Here is a 21,809-nt window from a genome sequence, read left to right on the forward strand (position 1 = left end):
GCACTGCCCAAGTAACACCGTCACTCGCGGGCCTCCTCCGTCACCCCCACAACACAAACAGACAAAGACCCCGCCCCCCCCCGGCCCCCCCTACTGCTGAGGCCTATGTAACTTCGTGCCACGGGCAGATCTCACGCCTACTTCAGCAGAGGTTCTCTGCAAGCCATCTGGCTACCATGAGAGATTCGTTCATGAGGCTATCCACGTGTACAAACGCAGAGACAATTTCAACCGAGAAGATGGATTCTGGGCTTAGCAATCATTGGAAGGAATTGATAAACCATTTCGGGACTTAATTGATTGTTCACGCTTACGGTTACCATGAGAGATTCGTTCATGAGGCTATCCACGTATACAAACGCAGAGACAATTTCAACCGAGAAGATGGATTCTGGGCTTAGCAATCATTGGAAGGAATTGATCAAACATTTCGGGTCTTGATTGATTGTTCACGCTTACGGCTACCATGAGAGATTCGTTCATGAGGCTATCCACGTATACAAACGCAGAGACAATTTCAACCGAGAAGATGGATTCTTGGCTTAGCAATCATTGGAAGGATTTTATAAACCGTTTCAGGTCTTAATTGATTGTTCACGCTTACGGTGGCTTTCAGACGGCATACATTATTTTCGTCTCCCCCCCTCCTCTTTTCCGAACATAGATGGACTCGTCCGTCTGAATAAACTTCCAAATCGCTCTCCGTGGTGCTAACGTTAAAAAAAACACGCCACTTTTTTCAAATTTTCTTGCTGTGGTGTTCACACCCTGATGATGATTGCTTCTAGTGTTGCAGTCGAAACGTCGTGATAATTTTATTGTTTTATATATTTTTTTTATATTTTATTGTTTCCCTTCTACTTGGTGACTTTACCGAAAGAACCAATAATAATAATAATAGGGCTGTTCCCCTTTTTTATTCTGGTGGAGTGGAGGGGTGGAGTGGAGGGGTGGAGTGGAGGGGTGGAGTGGAGGGGTGGAGTGGAGGTGTGTAGGAGGGGTGGAGTGGAGGGGTAGGAGTGGAGGGGGTGGAGGTGGGGAGGTGAGGGGGTGGAGTGGAGGGGGTTGTGGGGGTGGGGGTGGAGGGGGTGGAGTGGAGTGGGTGGGGTAGGGGTGGGGATGGAGGGAAGGGGTGGAGTGGAGGCGATGGAGTGGAGGGGTGGAGGGGAGGGGGTGGAGGGGGTGGAGGGGAGGGGATGGAGTGGAGGGGTGGAGGGGAGGGGTGGAGGGGTGGAGGGGTGGAGGGGAGGGGTTGAGGGGAGGGGTGGAGGGGAGGGGTGGAGGGGCTCACTCTCTCGCCAGGTGGAGCGATGGCGTAACAGCCGTCCAGAGCTTCCAGCGCGTTCACCACGAGCCTGGGACACGAGCACAGGGACGCACACACACACACACACACGTACACACACACACACACGTACACACACACGTACACACACACAGACACACACACACACACGTACACACACACACACATACACACACACACATGTACACACACACACATGTACACACACACACACGTACACACACACACACGTACACACACACACACACACGTACACACACACGTACACGCACACGTACACACACAGTACACACACAGTACACACACACACACGTACACACACACACACACGTATACACACACACACGTATACACACACACACGTATACACACACACACGTATACACACACACACGTATACACACACACACGTATACACACACACACGTACACACACACGTACACACACACGCACACACACACGCACACACACACGTACACGCACACACGTACACACACACGTACACACACGCACACACAGGGGTGACAACCCACCCAGCCAGCCACACGCTCACCGACCTAACCATCTGCTCACCCACCCACATGCTCACCCACCTAACAACCCGCTCACCCACCCGCTCACCCACCCAGCCATTCACCCAGCCACCCGCTCACCCACCCCCATTAACCCAGGTGAGAGCCCCCCATTGAGACACACCCAGACCCAGGCTCCCAGTGTCTCTGACACGGCCACTGTGAACCCCCTGATAGAGACACACCCAGACCCAGGCTCCCAGTGTCTCTGACCCGGCCACTGTGAACCCCCTGATAGAGAGACACCCAGACCCAGGCTCCCAGTGTCTCAGACACGGCCACTGTGAACCCCCTGATAGAGACACACCCAGACCCAGGCTCCCAGTGTCTCTGACCCGGCCACTGTGAACCCCCTGATAGAGACACACCCAGACCCAGGCTCCCAGTGTCTCTGACACAGCCACTGTGAACCCCCTGATAGAGACACACCCAGACCCAGGCTCCCAGTGTCTCTGACACAGCCACTGTGAACCCCCTGATAGAGACACACCCAGACCCAGGCTCCCAGTGTCTCTGACACGGCCACTGTGAACCCCCTGATAGAGACACACCCAGACCCAGGATCCCAGTGTCTCCGACACGGCCACTGTGAACCCCCTGATAGAGACACACCCAGACCCAGGCTCCCAGTATCTCTGACACGGCCACTGTGAACCCCCTGATAGAGACACACCCAGACCCAGGCTCCCAGTGTCTCTGACACGGCCACTGTGAACCCCCTGATAGAGACACACCCAGACCCAGGCTCCCAGTGTCTCCGACACGGCCACTGTGAACCCCCTGATAGAGACACACCCAGACCCAGGCTCCCAGTGTCTCTGACACGGCCACTGTGAACCCCCTGATAGAGACACACCCAGACCCAGGCTCCCAGTGTCTCTGAGACAGACGGCAATCGGCCATCACGCGCGGTGGGATTAAACGTGGCGTTAGGCCCAATTGCACCGGTGTAGCGGCCTCTAGTGGAGACCGCCCGGTGATTGGGGTGCCACGTTGGATAGGAGATGTTAACTACCTCGCCTGGTATGCAGGAGGTCCGTGGGTTCGATCCTAACCCAAACAAGATGTTAACAACCTCGCCTGGTACGCAGGAGGTCCGTGGATTCGATCCTAACCCAAACGAGATGTTAACTACCTCGCCTGGTACGCAGGAGGTCTCTGGGTTCGATCCTAACCCAAACGAGATGTTAACAACCTCGCCTGGTGCGCAGGAGGTCCGTGGGTTCGATCCTAACCCAAACGAGATGTTAACTACCTCGCCTGGTACGCAGGAGGTCCGTGGGTTCGATCCCTACCCTGACGACGCCCGCTGCCGTATTTTCGGAGTTTGCGCGTCTCTCTCTCTCTCTCTCCCCCAGTGGTGATCGCGTGGATTTGTAACGGGGGTCCTTCCGCGTTTCCCCCCCCCCCTCCACGTTTATAAATCGACGTCTCAGCGAGTTTGGAGAATTTTGCTGCCGCTGTGAATTTCGATGATGATGATGACCTCGTTCAGCGGCTTCACCCTTTGCGGTGGGGGGGGGGGGGGGGGGGGCAGACCGCTCCCCTGTAAGAGAGAGCCGCTACAGAAACATAAACGCGGCTCGGTCGTGCATCGCCCGATTTGGGTGTTCAAAAAAAAAATAGAAGTCGTATTTTTTTTTACCTACCTTTTTTAACTATTTTTAAAAAGCACGCTTTCATGAAATGTGCCGTGCGAGTAACGGCAGAACCCCACGGACTCCAGGAAGTGGCCGCCTAAGCCTGCCAAGACGTAAGGGGGGCCCCCCCCCCCGCCGCCGGGGGCAATCACAGCGGCCAACGCGAGTCGAGCGGTGGACAATTTGACCAGAGCCGAAGCATGATGTGTAAAAAAAAAGTTAAAAAATATTTTGTTGGAATAGGTTTTACCCTTTTTAACTGGCACAAAAAACTGACACCTTTATTCAAGGCATCGTGTTTGCAATGACCACAACACAAGCAGTCAAAATGCAAACAAAAAAGACAACTCTGATAATAATATGCAGTCCTTGAATTTGATTGGTGTACAGGAGGTCGTGGATTCGATCCTGACCCTGACGATGCCTGCTGTATTTTTGGAGTCTGCGTCTTTCATCATCATCATGGTGGCTAGGAGATATTGACTACCTCGCCTGGTACATAGGAGGTCATGGGTTCGATCCTGACCCTGACGATGCCTGCTGTATATTTTGAGTCTGCGTCTCTCTCTCTCTCATCATCATCATGGTGGCTAAGAGTTGTTGACTATAAGAATAGGTTTTACCCTTTCAACTGGCACAAAAAACTGACACCTTTATTCAAGGCATCGTGTTTGCAATGACCACAACACAAGCAGTCAAAATGCAAACAAAAAAGACAACTCTGATAATAATATTGCCACTGTCCTTGAATTTGATTGGTCCACACCCGAGACGTTTTTTCTTAGAGCCCTTTAGTCTCCACTGGTGTTGGACCAGAAGACGCCAAAAGGCGTCACACAACTCAAAAACAGCGCACTTGTCAGAGTATTGAGGGCTCGGGGTGAGCATTATCATTATGAGACCTCCTTTGCCAGAAACAAGATATAGGAATAGGTTTTACCCTTTTTAACTGGCACAAAAAACTGACACCTTTATTCAAGGCATCGTGTTTGCAATGACCACAACACAAGCAGTCAAAATGCAAACAAAAAAGACAACTCTGATAATAATATTGCCACTGTCCTTGAATTTGATTGGTCCACACCCAAGACGTTTTTTCTTAGAGCCCTTTAGTCTCCACTGGTGTTGGACCAGAAGACGCCAAAAGGCGTCACACAACTCAAAAACAGCGCACTTGTCAGAGTATTGAGGGCTCGGGGTGAGCATTATCATTATGAGACCTCCTTTGCCAGAAACAAGATATAGGAATAGGTTTTACCCTTTTTAACTGGCACAAAAAAACTGACACCTTTATTCAAGGCATCATGTTTGCATTTTGACTGCTTGTGTTGTGGTCATTGCAAACATGATGCCTTGAATATCAGAGTTTGTCTTTTTTGTTTGCATTTTGACTGCTTGTGTTGTGGTCATTGCAAACATGATGCCTTGAATAAAGGTGTCAGTTTTTGTGCCAGTTAAAAAGGGTAAAACCTATTCCTATATCTTGTTTCTGGCAAAGGAGGTCTCATAATGTTAATGCTCACCCCGAGCCCTCAATACTCTGATAGTGTGCTGTTTTTGAGTTGTACGCCTTTTGGCGTCTTCTGGTCCAACACCAATGGAGACTAAGGGGCTCTAAGAAAAGACGTCTCGGGTGTGGACCAATCAAATTCAAGGACAGTGCCAATATTATTATCAGAGTTGTCTTTTTTGTTTGCATTTTGACTGCTTGTGTTGTGGTCATTGCAAACATGATGCCTTGAATAAAGGTGTCAGTTTACGTGCCAGTTAAAAAGGGTAAAACCTATTCCTGTAAAAAATATTTTTTGTTTTATTTATTTATTTATTTATTTCCACGACGAAATGCCGCCGTACCGTCCATCGGTGCGACTTAAGCATGCCGGGGTTTGCAGCCGGCACCGCATTGGCGAGTGGCTTCAAATCGGGTTGCAAGATTTACAAGGACGGCAACGGCAGACAACAGACGGGAGCGAGCTCAACGAAAGCGTGCAACAAACGGAGGAGCCTTTTTTTAGCTTCACGGTTTGACACTTGGCGAAAGCCCTCGGGGCCTTCGCCAAAGGCCCTCCCCACCCCCACCCACGACACCGTTCGTGTGAGCCGATGGGATAGACCCCACCCCTCCCCCGCCCCCCGCCCCCCACACCAAAAGTGCTGGGTTACTGACCGGTCAAGGACAGGAAAAGAAGGCTCAGCGTCCACACTGCGTCATGGAGATGGTGAAAATAAACGAGGAGACGCACACGGTGGGGGCAGGGCGAGATAGACAGAGGGTGGGGGGGACAGACGGTGAGACAGAGAGACACAGAGACAGAGATGGACACACAGAGACACAGAGAAACAGAGAGAGACAGAGAGAGACACAGAGAGAGACACACAGAGACAGAGATACACAGAGACAGAGATGGACACACAGAGACACAGAGAGACAGAGAGAGACACACAGAGAGACAGAGAGAGACACACAGAGACAGAGATACACAGAGACAGAGATGGACACAGAGAGACACAGAGACAGAGATGGACACACAGAGACACAGAGAGACAGAGAGAGACAGAGAGAGACACAGAGAGAGAGACACACACAGAGACAGACACACACAGAGACAGAGATGGACACACACAGAGACACACAGAGACAGAAATGGACACACAGAGAGACAGAGAGACACAGAGAGACAGAGAGACACAGAGAGACACACAGAGACAGAGATGGACACACAGAGAGACACACAGAGGAAGAGATGGACACACAGAGACACAGAGAGACAGAGACACAGAGAGAGACACACACAGACAGAGAGACACACAGAGACACACAGAGACAGAGACGCACAGACAGAGATGGACACACAGAGAGACACACAGAGACACACAGAGACAGAGATGGACACACAGAGAGACAGAGAGAGACGCACAGAGACAGAGACACACAGAGACAGAGATGGACACACAGAGACACAGATACACACAGAGACAGCGACACACAGAGACAGACACACAGAGACAGATACAGAGATGGACACACAAAGACAGAGAGAGACAGAGACACACAGAGACAGAGACACACAGAGACAGAGATGGACACACAGAGACACAGAGAGACAGAGACACACAGAGACAGAGATGGACACACAGAGACAGAGAGACACACAGAGACAGAGATGGACACACAGAGACACAGAGAAACAGAGACACAGAGACAGAGATGGACACAGAGAGAGACACACACAGAGACAGAGACAGAGAGAGACACACAGAGACAGAGACACACAGACAGAGATGGACACACAGAGACAGAGAGAGACAGAGACACACAGAGACAGAGACACAGAGAGAGAGACAGACAGGGAACAAGCAGAAGCAAAGGGGAGGAACACAATGGCAGTCAAAATCATAACCGTGAGTGAGCGAGATAGTTAGTGAGCGAGCAAGAGAGTGAGAGTGAGTGAGCGAGTGAGTGAATGTGAGAGTGAGTGAGTGAATGTGAGAGTGAGTGAGCGAATCTGAGAGTGAGTGAGCGAGTGAGTGAATGTAAGAGTGAGTGAGCGAGTAAGTGAATGTGAGAGCGAGTGAGCGAGTGAGCGATTAAGCGAGCGAGTGTGAGAGTGAATGAGCGAGTGAATGTGAGAATGAGTGAGCGAGTGAGAGTGAGCGAGTGTATGAGTGGGCGAGTGTACGAGTGAGCGAGTGTATGAGTGAGTGTGTGTGTGAGTGAGCGTATTAGTGAGTGAGAGTGTATGAGTGAGTGAGTGTATGAGTGAGTGAGTGTATGAGTGAGTGTATGGAGTGAGTGTATGAGTGAATGAGAGTGAATGAGTGTATGAGTGAGAGTGAGTGAGAGTGAGTGTATGAGTGAGTGAGAGTATGAGTGAGCGAGTGTATGAGTGAGTGTATGAGCGAGAGTGAGCGAGAATGCGTGAGTGAGCGAGAGAGTGGAGCGACGTGGAGGTTGTGAGACACGCAGCAACAAAAACCACTACAACTACCACCACAACCACTAACAACCACCACCACCCATCACAACCATCATCACCACCGCAAACCATCACCATCAACACAACCATCACCACCACCACATGCACCACCACCATAACCACCACCACCACCACCACTCACCTATCCAGGCTCGCCGATGGCACAATCGCGGCAACTCCAGCCCCATCACCGGGACCACCACCACCACCACCTGGTGACTGGGCTCCTCCTCCACCTCCACCACCACCACCACCGCCTCCTCCAGGTCCACCGCCACCACCGCCGCCGCCGCCGCCACCACCGCCGTTGTTGTTGCCACCCACACCGCTTGACGCCGACACTCCAACCGCCCCCGTGCCGCCGGCAACGCCGCCGACGCCGACGCCGACGCCGGACGGCACGGTGGACTGGCCGGTGCTGGACAGCACCGGCGGGAAATCTTCGGGGGGGTCGTCCGGCCAGCCAAACGCCTCCTTGGCCTTGCCGTAGACCTTGATGGAGTCCACCATCGTCACCCCGCCAGGGTCTACGGACGCTCCGACTGTGGTTGTAGTGGTTGTTGTAGTGGTGGTGGTTGTAGTGGTGGTGGTTGTAGTGGTTGTTGTAGTGGTTGTTGTAGTGGTGGTTGTAGTGGTTGTCGTGGTGGTGGTGGTCGTGGTGGTGGTTGTAGTGGTTGTCATGGTGGTGGTTGTAGTGGTTGTTGTGGTGGTTTTTGTGGTGGTGGTGGTGGTCGTAGTGGTGGTTGTAGTGGTGGTGGTTGTGGTTGTTATAGTGGTGTTGTAGTGGTGGTTGTAGTGGTTGTTGTGGTGGTTGTAGTGGTGGTTGTAGTGGTGGTTGTAGTGGTGGTGGTTGTTGTGGTGGTTGTAGTGGTTGTTATAGTGGTGTTGTAGTGGTGGTTGTAGTGGTTGTTGTGGTGGTTGTTGTGGTGGTTTTTGTGGTGGTGGTGGTCGTGGTGGTGGTTGTAGTGGTTGTCATGGTGGTGGTTGTAGTGGTTGTTGTGGTGGTTTTTGTGGTGGTGGTCGTGGTGGTGGTCGTGGTGGTGGTCGTGGTGGTGGTTGTAGTGGTTGTCGTGGTGGTGGTGGTCGTGGTGGTGGTTGTAGTGGTTGTCATGGTGGTGGTTGTAGTGGTAGTTGTTGTGGTGGTGGTCGTGGTGGTGGTCGTGGTCGTGGGTCGTTGTGAATGGTAGTTGGAGTGGTTGTTGTGGGGGTGGTTGTTGTTGTGGATGGTTGTCGTGGTTGTTGCCATGGTGATTGTGGTGTGGCGGTTGTGGTGGGGTGTGGCGGTTGTGGTGGTCGTGGTCATGGTTGTTGCGGTGGTGGTGGCGGTGGTTGTTGTGGTGGTGGTCAGTGGGAGGAGAGAAGGTTGAGATCGAGTTAGACCACCACCAGCACCACACCACCACTATAGCAACAGCTCTCAGCATCCACCAGCTGGCAGGATCCTCCTGCCCGGGGAGTCTTGAGACTCAAGACTCGGCATGAGGCTTCCCCTGGGCACAGGGTGGTGATGGTAGTGGGATTAATAGCGGTGGTAAGAGTGGGGTAGAGGTGGTACGCCCGCCCGCCCGCCCGCCCGCCCACCTAATCCTGAGCTACCAAAATACAGCCACACTACCCACACCCACTGGGGCTGAACAATTCAGCGATGTCAAATCGATAAATCGCAATTTGAAACAAAGCGAACGGCACATCGCAAAGGCTGTGATGTTTCGCGATTTGGAAAGTCCCATCACTTGCTTATTGGAATCGTTTTATTCATTCAAATTATTATAACTTTATTTATTTAACGTAACAATTGCTATATGTATTTATTTCAATGAGAACATTTTAATAAATACATGTTGGAAGCAATTCACGTCTTTTTAAGTTCTCATCCTTGCATTAGAATATACATAGCAAGTTCAAATGTTGATGGTATCACGTGGTAATGTTTTAAATCTATTATACAGCGAATATTAACCTGAAGCTTGATTTTTAAAAAAATGTAATCGGAAATCAGAAAAATGGCAATGAGCTGTTTTACCCAAAACGTTCAGCCCGACCCACCGGCCCCACCCACCGGCCCCACCCGCCCCACCCGCCCCACCCACCGGCCCCACCCACCGGCCCCACCCGCCCCACCCGCCCCACCCGCCCCACCCGCCCCACCCGCCCCACCGGCCCCACCGGCCCCACCCGCCCCACCGGCCCCACCGGCCCCACCGGCCCCACCCGCCCCACCGGCCCCACCGGCCCCACCCGCCCCACCGGCCCCACCCGCCCCACCGGCCCCACCCGCCCCACCGGCCCCACCGGCCCCACCCGCCCCACCGGCCCCACCGGCCCCACCCGCCCCACCCGCCCCACCCGCCCCACCCGCCCCACCCGCTCGCCCCACCAACTCGCCAAACCCTGCCCCACCCCACCCACTCGCCCCCCCAAACCCCGCCCCACCCACTCGCCCCACCCCACCCCGCCCCACCCCGCCCCACCAAACCCCGGCCCACCCACTCGCCCCGCCCACTCGCCCCGCCCAAACTCACCCACTCGCCCCGCCCACTCGCCCCGCCCAAACTCACCCACTCGCCCCACCCACTCGCCCCAACAAACCCCGCCCCACCCACTCAACCCGCCTGCCTCACCCCAACCCCACTCGCCCCGCCCACTCGCCCCGCCCACTCGCCCCGCCCACTCGCCCCGCCCACTCGCCCCGCCCACTCGCCCCGCCCACTCGCCCCGCCCACTCGCCCCGCCCACTCGCCCCGCCCACTCGCCCCGCCCACTCGCCCCGCCCACTCGCCCCGCCCACTCGCCCCGCCCACTCGCCCCGCCCACTCGCCCCGCCCACTCGCCCCGCCCACTCGCCCCGCCCACTCGCCCCGCCCACTCGCCCCGCCCACTCGCCCCGCCCACTCGCCCCGCCCACTCGCCCCGCCCACTCGCCCCGCCCACTCGCCCCGCCCACTCGCCCCGCCCACTCGCCCCGCCCACTCGCCCCACCCACTCGCCCCGCCCACTCGCCCCGCCCACTCGCCCCGCCCAAACTCACCCACTCGCCCCACCCACTCGCCCCACCCACTCGCCCCGCCCACTCGCCCCGCCCACTCGCCCCGCCCAAACTCACCCACTTGCCCCACCCACTCGCCCCACCAAACCCCGCCCCGCCCACACCGCCTCACCAAACCCCGCCCCGCCCACACCGCCTCACCAAACCCCGCCCCGCCCACACCACCCACCCCGCCCACGCCACCCACCCACCAAACAGGGAGAACTTCTTGTCGGCCTGCAGGGCCTCGTCGCGAGTGAAGGGCAGGTCGAACCAGCGTGACCGAGACAGTGCGAGCGGCGCCGCCCGCCCAAAGGCCTCCAGGTAGGAGGGCGCCCGCTCGGAGCCCTGGGAGCCCAGCTGCACGCGGATGCCCGTCATCACCGTGGTGGCGCCCGCGTTGTTCTGTACTTCTATGGTGAAGCCGGCCGGCTGGGAGGGGGGCGGAACGGGGGGGAGAGGGGGAGGGTGAGTGAGTGGGTGGGTGTGTGTGTGGGCGAGCGAGCGAGCGAGTGAGTGCGTGGGTGTTTGGGCGAGCGAGTGAGTGGGTGGGTGGGTGGGGGAGCGAGTGAGTGAGTGGGTGGGTGGGTGGGTGGGTGGGTGGGCGAGCGAGCGAGTGGGTGGGTGGGCGAGCGAGCGAGTGGGTGGGCGTGTGTGTGGGCGAGCGAGTGAGTGGGTGTGTGGGTGTGTGGGCGAGTGAGCGAGTGGGTGAGTGGGCTGGGTGTGTGAGTGAGTGGGTGGGTGGGTGGGTGTGTGTGTGGGTGTGTGAGTGAGTGGGTGGGTGGGTGTGCGTGTGTGTGGGCGAGTGGGTGAGTGTGTGGGTGTGTGAGTGAGTGGGTGGGTGGGTGTGCGTGTGTGTGGGCGAGCGAGTGAGTGAGTGGGTGGGTGTGTGTGTAGGCGTGTGAGTGAGTGGGTTGGTGGGTGTGTGTGTGGGCGAGCGAGTGAGTGGGTGGGTGTTTGGGCAAGCGAGTGAGTGGGTGGGTGGGTGGGCGAGCGAGTGGGTGGGTGGGCGAGCGAGCGAGTGGGTGGGTGAATGTGTGTGTGGGCGAGCGAGTGAGTGGGTGTGTGGGTGTGTGGGCGAGTGAGCGAGTGGGTGAGTGGGCTGGGTGTGTGAGTGAGTGGGTGGGTGGGTGTGTGTGTGTGAGTGTGTGGGTGTGTGAGTGAGTGGGTGGGTGGGAGTGCGTGTGTGTGGGCGAGCGAGTGAGTGAGTGGGTTGGGTGTGTGTGGGCGAGCAAGCGAGTGAGTGGGTGGGTGTGTGTGTAGGCGTGTGAGTGAGTGGGTGGGTGGGTGTGTGTGGGCGAGTGAGTGAGTGGGTTCATGGGTGTGTGGGCGTGTGGGCGAGTGAGTGAGCGGTTTGGGTGTGTGTGTGGGCGAGCGAGTGAGTGGGTGAGTGGGCTGGGTGTGTGTGTGGGCAAGTGAGTGAGCGGTTTGGGTGTGTGTGTGGGCGAGCGAGTGAGTGGGTGGGTGTGGGTGCATGGGCGAGCGAGCGAGCGAGTGGGTTGGTGGGCGTGTGGGCGAGTGAGTGAGCGGTTTGGGTGGGTGGGCGAGTGAGCGAGCGAGTGAACGAGCAAGCAGGTAGCTGTGTAAGAATGAGCCAGCGAGCCAGCAAACAGGCACGTGTGTGAGCGAGCAGGTAGGTAGGTGTGCGAGTTAGCGAGTGACCGGGTAGGCGAGTGACCGGGCAGGCGGGTGACCGGGTAGGCGAGAGACCGGGCAGGCGAGTGCGAGCGGGTACCTTGGTGCTGGCGACGTACATTCCGGTGGAGTTGAGGCGATGCTTGATCTGCTGCGCGTTGTACACCTGGAGGAGGTCATTGCCCCCAAATTCAACGTCTGCCAGCTGCTGGTTGTGCTCAAAGAAGTCGATAGGGAAGATGACCTGGTTACTGGAGCGATTCGCTGTTGTGGGGAGAAGGTGGGGGGGGGGGAGAGGTGGGGGGAAGGTGGGGGGGGGGGAGAGAGAGGACGGTGTTAACCCCTCTATGGCCTGACTCAACATGGTTGTGATGAAACAAATGTACGTAACAAAATGTATGTTTTGTTACGTGTATCCCGACTACCCACTCTCACTCGCCTACTCACTCGCTCACCTTTCCACTCGCTCACACACACACTCACCTTCCCACTCGCTCACACACACACACACTCACCTTCCCACTCGCCCACACACACACTCACACACACTCACCTTCCCACTCGCTCACTCACACACACTCACCTTCCCACTCGCTCACACACTCACTCATTTTCCCACTCGCTCACACACACACTCACTCACCTTCCCACTTGCTCACACACTCACACACTCACCTTCCCACTCGCTCACACACACACTCAACTTCCCACTCACTCACTCACACACTCACTCACCTTCCCACTCACTCACTCACACACACTCACCTTCCCACTCGCTCACACACTCACTCATCTTCCCACTCGCTCACACACTCACTCACCTTCCCACTCGCTTACAGACTCACTAACCTTCCCACTCGCTCACACACTCACTCACCTTCCCACTCGCTTACACACTCACTAACCTTCCCACTCGCTCACACACTCACTCACCTTCCCACTCGCTCACACACTCACTCATTTTCCCACTCGCTCACACACACACTCACTCACCTTCCCACTCGCTCACACACTCACTCATCTTCCCACTCGCTCACACACTCACTCACCTTCCCACTCACTCACACACTAACCTTCCCACTCGCTCACTCACACACTCACCTTCCCACTCGCTCACTCACACACTCACCTTCCCACTCGCTCACTCACACACACACTCACCTTCCCACTCACTCACTCACACACACTCACCTTCCCACTCGCTCACACACTCACTCATCTTCCCACTCGCTCACACACTCACTCACCTTCCCACTCGCTTACAGACTCACTAACCTTCCCACTCGCTCAAACACTCACTCACCTTCCCACTCGCTTACACACTCACTAACCTTCCCACTCGCTCACTCACACACACACTCACCTTCCCACTCGCTCACACACTCACTCACCTTCCCACTCGCTCACACACTCACTCACCTTCCCACTCGCTTACACACTCACTAACCCTTCCCACTCGCTCACACACTCACTCACCTTCCCACTCGCTCACACACTCACTCATTTTCCCACTCGCTCACACACACACTCACTCACCTTCCCACTCGCTCACACACTCACTCACCTTCCCACTCACTCACACACTCACCTTCCCACTCGCTCACTCACACACTCACCTTCCCACTCGCCTCACTCACACACCTTCACACTCCCACTCACACACACACTCACCTTCCCACTCTCGCACACACACACTCACCTCCCCACTCACTCACACACACACACACTCACCTTCCCACTCCCACACCCCACACTCACCTTCCCACCACTCACACACACACCTTCCCACTCACTCACACACACACTCCACCTCCCACTCACTCACACACCCACCTTCCCACTCACTCACTCACTCACACACCACCTCCCACTCACTCACTCACACACTCACTCACACTTCCCTCTCACACCACACCACCTCACCTTCCCATTCACTCACTCACACACACACTCACCTTCCCACTCTCGCCACACACTCACCTTCCCCACTCACACACACACACACTCACCTTCCCACTCACTCACACACACACACACTCACTCAACCTTCCCACTCACTCACACACCCACCTTCCCACTCACTCACTCACACACTCACCTTCCCACTCACTCACTCACTCACACACACACTCACCTTCCCACTCACTCACACACACACTCACCTTCCCATTCACTCACTCACACACACACTCACCTTCCCACTCGCTCACACACTCACCTTCCCACTCACACACACACACACTCACCTTCCCACTCACTCACTCACACACACACTCACCTTCCCACTCACTCACTCACACACACACTCACCTTCCCATTCACTCACTCACACACACACTCACCTTCCCACTCGCTCACACACTCACCTTCCCACTCACACACACACACACTCACCTTCCCACTCACACTCACACACTCACTCACCTTCCCACTCACTCACTCGCACACACTCACCATTCCCACTCACTCAGTCACACACACACTCACCTTCCCACTCACTCACACACACACTCACCTTCCCACTCACTCACACACACACTCACCTTCCCACTCACTCACACACACACTCACCTTCCCACTCACACACTCACCTTCCCACTCACTCACACTCACACACACTCACCTTCCCACTCACACCCACACACACACTCACCTTCCCACTCACTCACTCACTCACCTTCCCAATCACTCACTCACCTTCCCACTCACTCACTCACCTTCCCAATCACACACTCACCTTCCCACTCACACACACACTCACCTTCCCACTCGCTCACACACACACTCACTCACCTTCCCACTCACTCACTCACCTTCCCACTCACTCACTCACACACACAGGCTCGCTCACTCACACACATTCACCCACCCGCCCACCCACCAACCCGCCCACTCAGCCACCCACCCATCTACCCACCCACCAACCCACCCACCAACCAACCCACCCACCCACCAACCCACCCACCAACCCACCCACCCACCAACCCACCCACCCACCAACCCACCCACCCACCAACCCACCCACCCACCAACCCACCAACCCGCCCACCAACCCACCCACCCACCGCTAGCGTTCTGCTTGCGACGCCGGACGGGCTTGAGGATCGCCAGGCTGCAGCTGGGCTGCAGGGCCGGTTGGAGCCAGAAGCCAGTGGCCTCCTGGGCGGCCATGTAGATGCGCAGGCTGCCGTCTTCACACAGCAGGATCATCGTGGTGCGCTGCTGCTGCTGCTGCTGGTGCTGCTGGTGGTGCTGGTGGTGCTGCTGGTGGTGCTGGTGCTGGTGGTGATCTCCGCTCGACACGTGGCGGATACACACCAGGTCCTGGATCTGGAGACACACGGGGAGGGAGGGCGGGGGGTGGGCGGGGGGACACGCACGTGGTACACGGGGGTGACGCACGGAGAGGGCACAGAGAGACGGTGGACACGTGGATTCACACGCGCGGGGGAGGAGGGGGGGGGGAGAGAGAGACACTTGGGGGGGGAGAGACACGTGGGGGGAGGTGGGGGGAGACACACACAGACACACAGACAGACACACAGACACACAGACAGACACACAGACAGACACACAGACACACAGACAGACACACAGACACACAGACAGACACACAGACACACAGACACACAGACAGACACACAGACACACAGACAGACACACAGACACACAGACAGACACACAGACACACAGACAGACACACACACACACAGACAGACACACAGACACACAGACAGACAGACAGACACACAGACAGACACACAGACACACAGACAGACACACAGACACGCAGACACACAGACAGACACACAGACACACAGACAGACACACAGACACACAGACAGACACACAGACACACAGACAGACACACAGACACATAGACAGACACACAGACACACAGACAGACAGACAGACGGGCACCGCCCCCACTCTGCCCCCCCGCCCACCTTGGCCTTGGCAGGCAGGGTCTTGATCTCCTGCACCAGGAAGGCGTCGGGACGCACCATGAGCACGACGGGGGTGCCCGTGGTGTGTTGCATGCAGCACACCAGCCCGGGGTGGCCGGCCACCTCCATCCACTGGCAGAGGGCGGGCGGCGCCTTGGCACCACCACCGCCGCCGCCGCCATTGGAGCTTCCAGATCTGCGTGGTGAGAGCCGGTGGGGGGTTGGGGATGAGGTTTTGAAGTCACTCACTCCACTCACTCCACTCGCTCCACTCCACTCGCTCCACTCCACTCGCTCCCACTCCACTCGCTCCACTCCACTCGCTCCACTCCACTCGCTCCACTCCACTCACTCCACTCCACTCACTCCACTCCACTCACTCCACTCCACTCACTCCACTCCACTCACTCCACTCCACTCACTCCACTCCACTCACTCCACTCCACTCACTCCACTCCACTCACTCCACTCCACTCCACTCACTCCACTCCACTCACTCCACTCCACTCACTCCACTCCACTCCACTCACTCCACTCCACTCACTCCACTCCACTCACTCCACTCCACTCACTCCACTCACTCCACTCACTCCACTCCACTCACTCCACTCCACTCCACTCCACTCACTCCACTCCACTCACTCCATCACTCATCCTCACTCCACTCACCCACTCGCTCCACTCCACTCGCTCCACTCCACTCGCTCCACTCCACTCGCTCCACTCCACTCGCTCCACTCCACTCGCTCCACTCCACTCGCTCCACTCCACTCGCTCCACTCCACTCGCTCCACTCCACTCGCTCCACTCCACTCGCTCCACTCGCTCCACTCCACTCGCTCCACTCCACTCGCTCCACTCCACTCGCTCCACTCCACTCGCTCCACTCCACTCGCTCCACTCCACTCGCTCCACTCCACTCGCTCCACTCCACTCGCTCCACTCCACTCGCTCCACTCCACTCGCTCCACTCCACTCGCTCCACTCCACTCGCTCCACTCCACTCGCTCCACTCCACTCGCTCCACTCCACTCGCTCCACTCCACTCGCTCCACTCCACTCGCTCCACTCCACTCGCTCCACTCCACTCGCTCCACTCCACTCGCTCCCACCCCACTCACTCCACTCCACTCCACTCCACTCCACTCACTCACTCCACTCCACTCACTCCACTCCACTCACTCCACTCCACTCCTCCACTCCACTCCACTCACTCCACTCCACTCACTCCACTCCACTCACTCCACTCCACTCACTCCACCTCCACTCACTCCACTCCACTCCACTCCACCACTCCACTCACTCACTCACTCCACTCCACTCACTCCACTCCACTCACTCCACTCCACTCACTCCACTCCACTCACTCCACTCACTCCACTCCACTAACTCCACTCCACTAACTCCACTCACTCCACTCCACTCACTCCACTCCACTCACTCCACTCCACTCACTCCACTCCACTCCACTCACTCCACTCCACTCACTCCACTCCACTCACTCCACTCCACTCACTCCACTCCACTCACTCCACTCCACTCACTCCACTCCACTCACTCCACTCCACTCACTCCACTCACTCCACTCCACTCACTCCACTCCACTCACTCCACTCCACTCACTCCACTCCACTCACTCCACTCCACTCACTCCACTCCACTCACTCCACTCCACTCCACTCACTCCACTCCACTCACTCCACTCCACTCACTCCACTCCACTCCACTCACTCCACTCCACTCACTCCACTTCCACTCACTCCACTTCCACTCACTCCACTCACTCCACTCCACTCCACTCACTCCACTCACTCCACTCCACTCCACTCACTCCACTCCACTCACTCCACTCCACTCACTCCACTCCACTCACTCCACTCCACTCACTCCACTCCACTCACTCCACTCCACTCACTCCACTCCACTCACTCCACTCCACTCACTCCACTCGCTCCGCTCCACTCCACTCGCTCCACTCCACTCGCTCCACTCCACTCGCTCCACTCCACTCGCTCCACTCCACTCGCTCCACTCCACTCGCTCCACTCCACTCGCTCCACTCCACTCGCTCCACTCGCTCCACTCCACTCGCTCCACTCCACTCGCTCCACTCCACTCGCTCCACTCCACTCGCTCCACTCCACTCGCTCCACTCCACTCGCTCCACTCCACTCGCTCCACTCCACTCGCTCCACTCCACTCGCTCCACTCCACTCGCTCCACTCCACTCGCTCCACTCCACTCGCTCCACTCCACTCGCTCCACTCCACTCGCTCCACTCCACTCGCTCCACTCCACTCGCTCCACTCCACTCGCTCCACTCCACTCGCTCCACTCCACTCGCTCCACTCCACTCGCTCCGCTCCACTCGCTCCGCTCCACTCGCTCCGCTCCACTCCCTCCACTCCACTCCCTCCACTCCACTCCCTCCACTCCACTCCCTCCACTCCACTCCCTCCACTCCACTCCCTCCACTCCACTCCCTCCACTCCACTCCCTCCACTCCACTCCCTCCACTCCACTCCCTCCACTCCACTCCCTCCACTCCACTCCCTCCACTCCACTCCCTCCACTCCACTACCTCCACTCCACTCCCTCCACTCCACTACCTCCACTCCACTCCCTCCACTCCACTACCTCCACTCCACTACCTCCACTCAGTCCACTCCACTCAGTCCACTCCACTCAGTCCACTCCACTCAGTCCACTCCACTCAGTCCACTCCACTCAGTCCACTCCACTCAGTCCACTCCACTCAGTCCACTCCACTCAGTCCACTCCACTCAGTCCACTCCACTCAGTCCACTCCACTCAGTCCACTCCACTCAGTCCACTCCACTCAGTCCACTCCACTCAGTCCACTCCACTCAGTCCACTCCACTCAGTCCACTCCACTCAGTCCACTCCACTCCACTCACTCCACTCCACTCACTCCACTCACTCCACTCACTCCACTCCACTCACTCCACTCCACTCACTCCACTCCACTCACTCCACTCCACTCCACTCACTCCACTCCACTCACTCCACTCCACTCACTCCACTCCACTCCACTCACCTCACTCCACTCACTCCACTCCACTCACTCCACTCCACTCACCTCACTCCACTCCACTCGCTCCACTCCCACTCGCTCCACTCCACTCTCTCCACTCGCTCCACTCCACTCGCCTCCACTCCACTCACTCCACTCCACTCACTCCACTCACTCCACTCACTCCACTCACTCCACTCCACTCCCTCCACTCCACTCCCTCCACTCCACTCCCTCCACTCCACTCCCTCCACTCCACTCCCTCCACTCCCTCCACTCCCTCCACTCCCTCCACTCCACTCCCTCCACTCCCTCCACTCCACTCCCTCCACTCCCTCCACTCACTCCACTCCACTCCCTCCACTCCCTCCACTCCACTCCCTCCACTCCACTCCCTCCACTCCACTCCCTCCACTCACTCCACTCCACTCCCCTCCACTCCCCTCCTCTCCACTCCCTCCACTCACTCCACTCACTCCACTCACTCCACTCACTCCACTCCACTCCCCTCCTCTCCACTCCCTCCACTCACTCCACTCACTCCACTCACTCCACTCCACTCTCCACTCACTCCACTCACTCCACTCCACTCCCCTCCACTCCCCTCCTCTCCACTCCCTCCACTCACTCCACTCACTCCACTCACTCCACTCCACTCCCCTCCACTCCCCTCCACTCCCCTCCACTCCCCTCCTCTCCACTCCTCTCCACTCCCTCCACTCACTCCACTCCACTCCACTACCTCCACTCCACTCACTCCACTCCCTCCACTCCACTCCACTCCCTCCACTCCACTCCCTCCCCTCTGCCCCTCCCCCAACTCCCCCCCTCCCTCCCCTCTGCCCCTCCACTCCCCCCCTCCCTCAACTCCCCCCCCCTCCCTCCACTCACCCCCTCCCTCAACTCCCCCCCCCTCCCTCCCTCCCCTCTGCCCCTCCCCTCCCTCCCCCCTCCCTCCACTCCCCCCCCTCCCTCCACTCCCCCCCCCCTCCCTCCACTCTCTCCACTCGCTCCCCCCCTCCCTCAACAACCCCCCACCTCCCTCCACTCCCCTCACTCCTCAGACTCCTCCCCCCTCCTAGCCCCACCCCCTCCTCCTAGCCCCGCCCCCTCCTCCTAGCCCCTCCCCCATTACCCCTTGAGGAGGAGGATGGGGAAGAGGCGAGCGATGTCGGAGGCCCCGCGCCCGAGCGTGGCAGCAAACGATCGGCCCTGGCCGTAGCTGAAGAAGAGGAGCTGCAGGGAATGTGAATAGTGGACGGAGACACCACCACCCGCCAGCTGCCCGTTGGTGTCCTGCGGAGACGCACGGCAACGCGGCACACCGTCAAACCCAGCCACACCCACGCGGCACACCGTCAAACCCAGCCACAGCCACGTGGCACACCGTGAAGTCCAGCCACAGCCACGCGGCACACCGTGAACTCCAGCCACACCCACGTGGCACACCGTGAAGCCCAGCCAGCCACGTGGCACACCGTGAACCCCACCCACCCACACGGCCGTCGTGAACCCCACCCACACGGCCGCCGCGAACCCCACCCACCCACACGGCCACCGCGAACCCCACCCACCCACACGGCCACCGTGAACCCCACCCACCCACACGGCCACCGCGAACCCCACCCACCCACACGGCCACCGTGAACCCCACCCACCCACACGGCCACCGCGAACCCCACCCACCCACACGGCCACCGTGAACCCCACCCACCCACACGGCCACCGTGAACCCCACCCACCCACACGGCCGCCGCGAACCCCACCCACCCACCCACCCACACGGCCACCGTGAAACCCACCCACCCACACGGCCACCGCGAACCCCACCCACCCACACGGCCACCGCGAACCCCACCCACCCACACGGCCACCGTGAACCCCACCCACCCACACGGCCACCGTGAACCCCACCCACCCACACGGCCGTCGTGAACCCCACCCACCCACACGGCCACCGTGAACCCCACCCACCCACACGGCCGTCGTGAACCCCACCCACCCACACGGCCACCGTGAACCCCACCCACCCCGTCGTGAACCGCGCACCCACCCACCCACACGGCCACCATGAACCCCACCCACCCACACGGCCACCGTGAACCCCACCCCACCCACACGGTAACCGTGAACACCACCCACCCACCGTGAACCCCACCCACCCACATGTCCGTCGTGAACCCCACCCACAAGGCCACCCTCCGTGCCACTGACCTTGACGTCTTCGTGGTTGACCTCCAGGCAATTGGTGACGTAGAAGGGTCCGTGCTGAGCACTGCTTGAGGCCTCCAGCGCCTACACAGACACAGGTCCCCCAGGTAGCCTTTAGCAGGGTGTCCGGGGCAAGTGCTGTTCGTTAGCGAGCAGCACTGCCTATGAAGGCTACCGGCACTGTGGCACACACAGAGGCCGTGGGTGTGGCCATCACCACCACGCCCGGCCGCCTTTGTCTCCCGAGTGGCGAAGTTGACTACACACCGCACCAGGTACTCGTTTGAGGCTGAGTCGACCTAGGGGATGAGGCCCAGGACCGGCCGTGAGTGGGAATAGAACCCTTGTCGCCGGGTTCATAGCGCGGCGTGCCAACCACTACACTGCCGCTCCCCACTCACCACACACACACACACTCACCACACACACATTCACACACACATTCACACACACATTCACTA

At 58.2% G+C, this 21,809-nt stretch overlaps 1 protein-coding gene across 1 annotated transcript in view; it reads right to left on the bottom strand.

Annotated features, from left to right (window-relative positions):
* The window catches only part of LOC116937404 (E3 ubiquitin-protein ligase UBR4), a gene marked incomplete at its 5' end in the record, with an annotated part of 266,747 nt that extends 245,315 nt beyond the window's left edge, over nt 1-21,432 (bottom strand). Inside the window, 9 exon segments of the mRNA XM_076058468.1 lie at nt 1,292-1,355; nt 5,687-5,722; nt 7,639-8,038; nt 10,734-10,953; nt 12,257-12,420; nt 15,222-15,486; nt 16,104-16,299; nt 20,273-20,433; nt 21,352-21,432. Coding sequence (XP_075914583.1) covers nt 1,292-1,355; nt 5,687-5,722; nt 7,639-8,038; nt 10,734-10,953; nt 12,257-12,420; nt 15,222-15,486; nt 16,104-16,299; nt 20,273-20,433; nt 21,352-21,432 — 1,587 coding nt within the window.
* Between the last annotated feature and the right edge of the window lie 377 nt (nt 21,433-21,809).

The sequence above is a fragment of the Petromyzon marinus genome (assembly GCF_048934315.1).
Source record: "Petromyzon marinus isolate PM22_M1 ecotype Great Lakes invasive population chromosome 75 unlocalized genomic scaffold, UKy_Petmar_22M1.pri1.0 chr75_unloc.2, whole genome shotgun sequence".
Taxonomy (NCBI): Eukaryota; Metazoa; Chordata; class Hyperoartia; order Petromyzontiformes; family Petromyzontidae; genus Petromyzon; species Petromyzon marinus.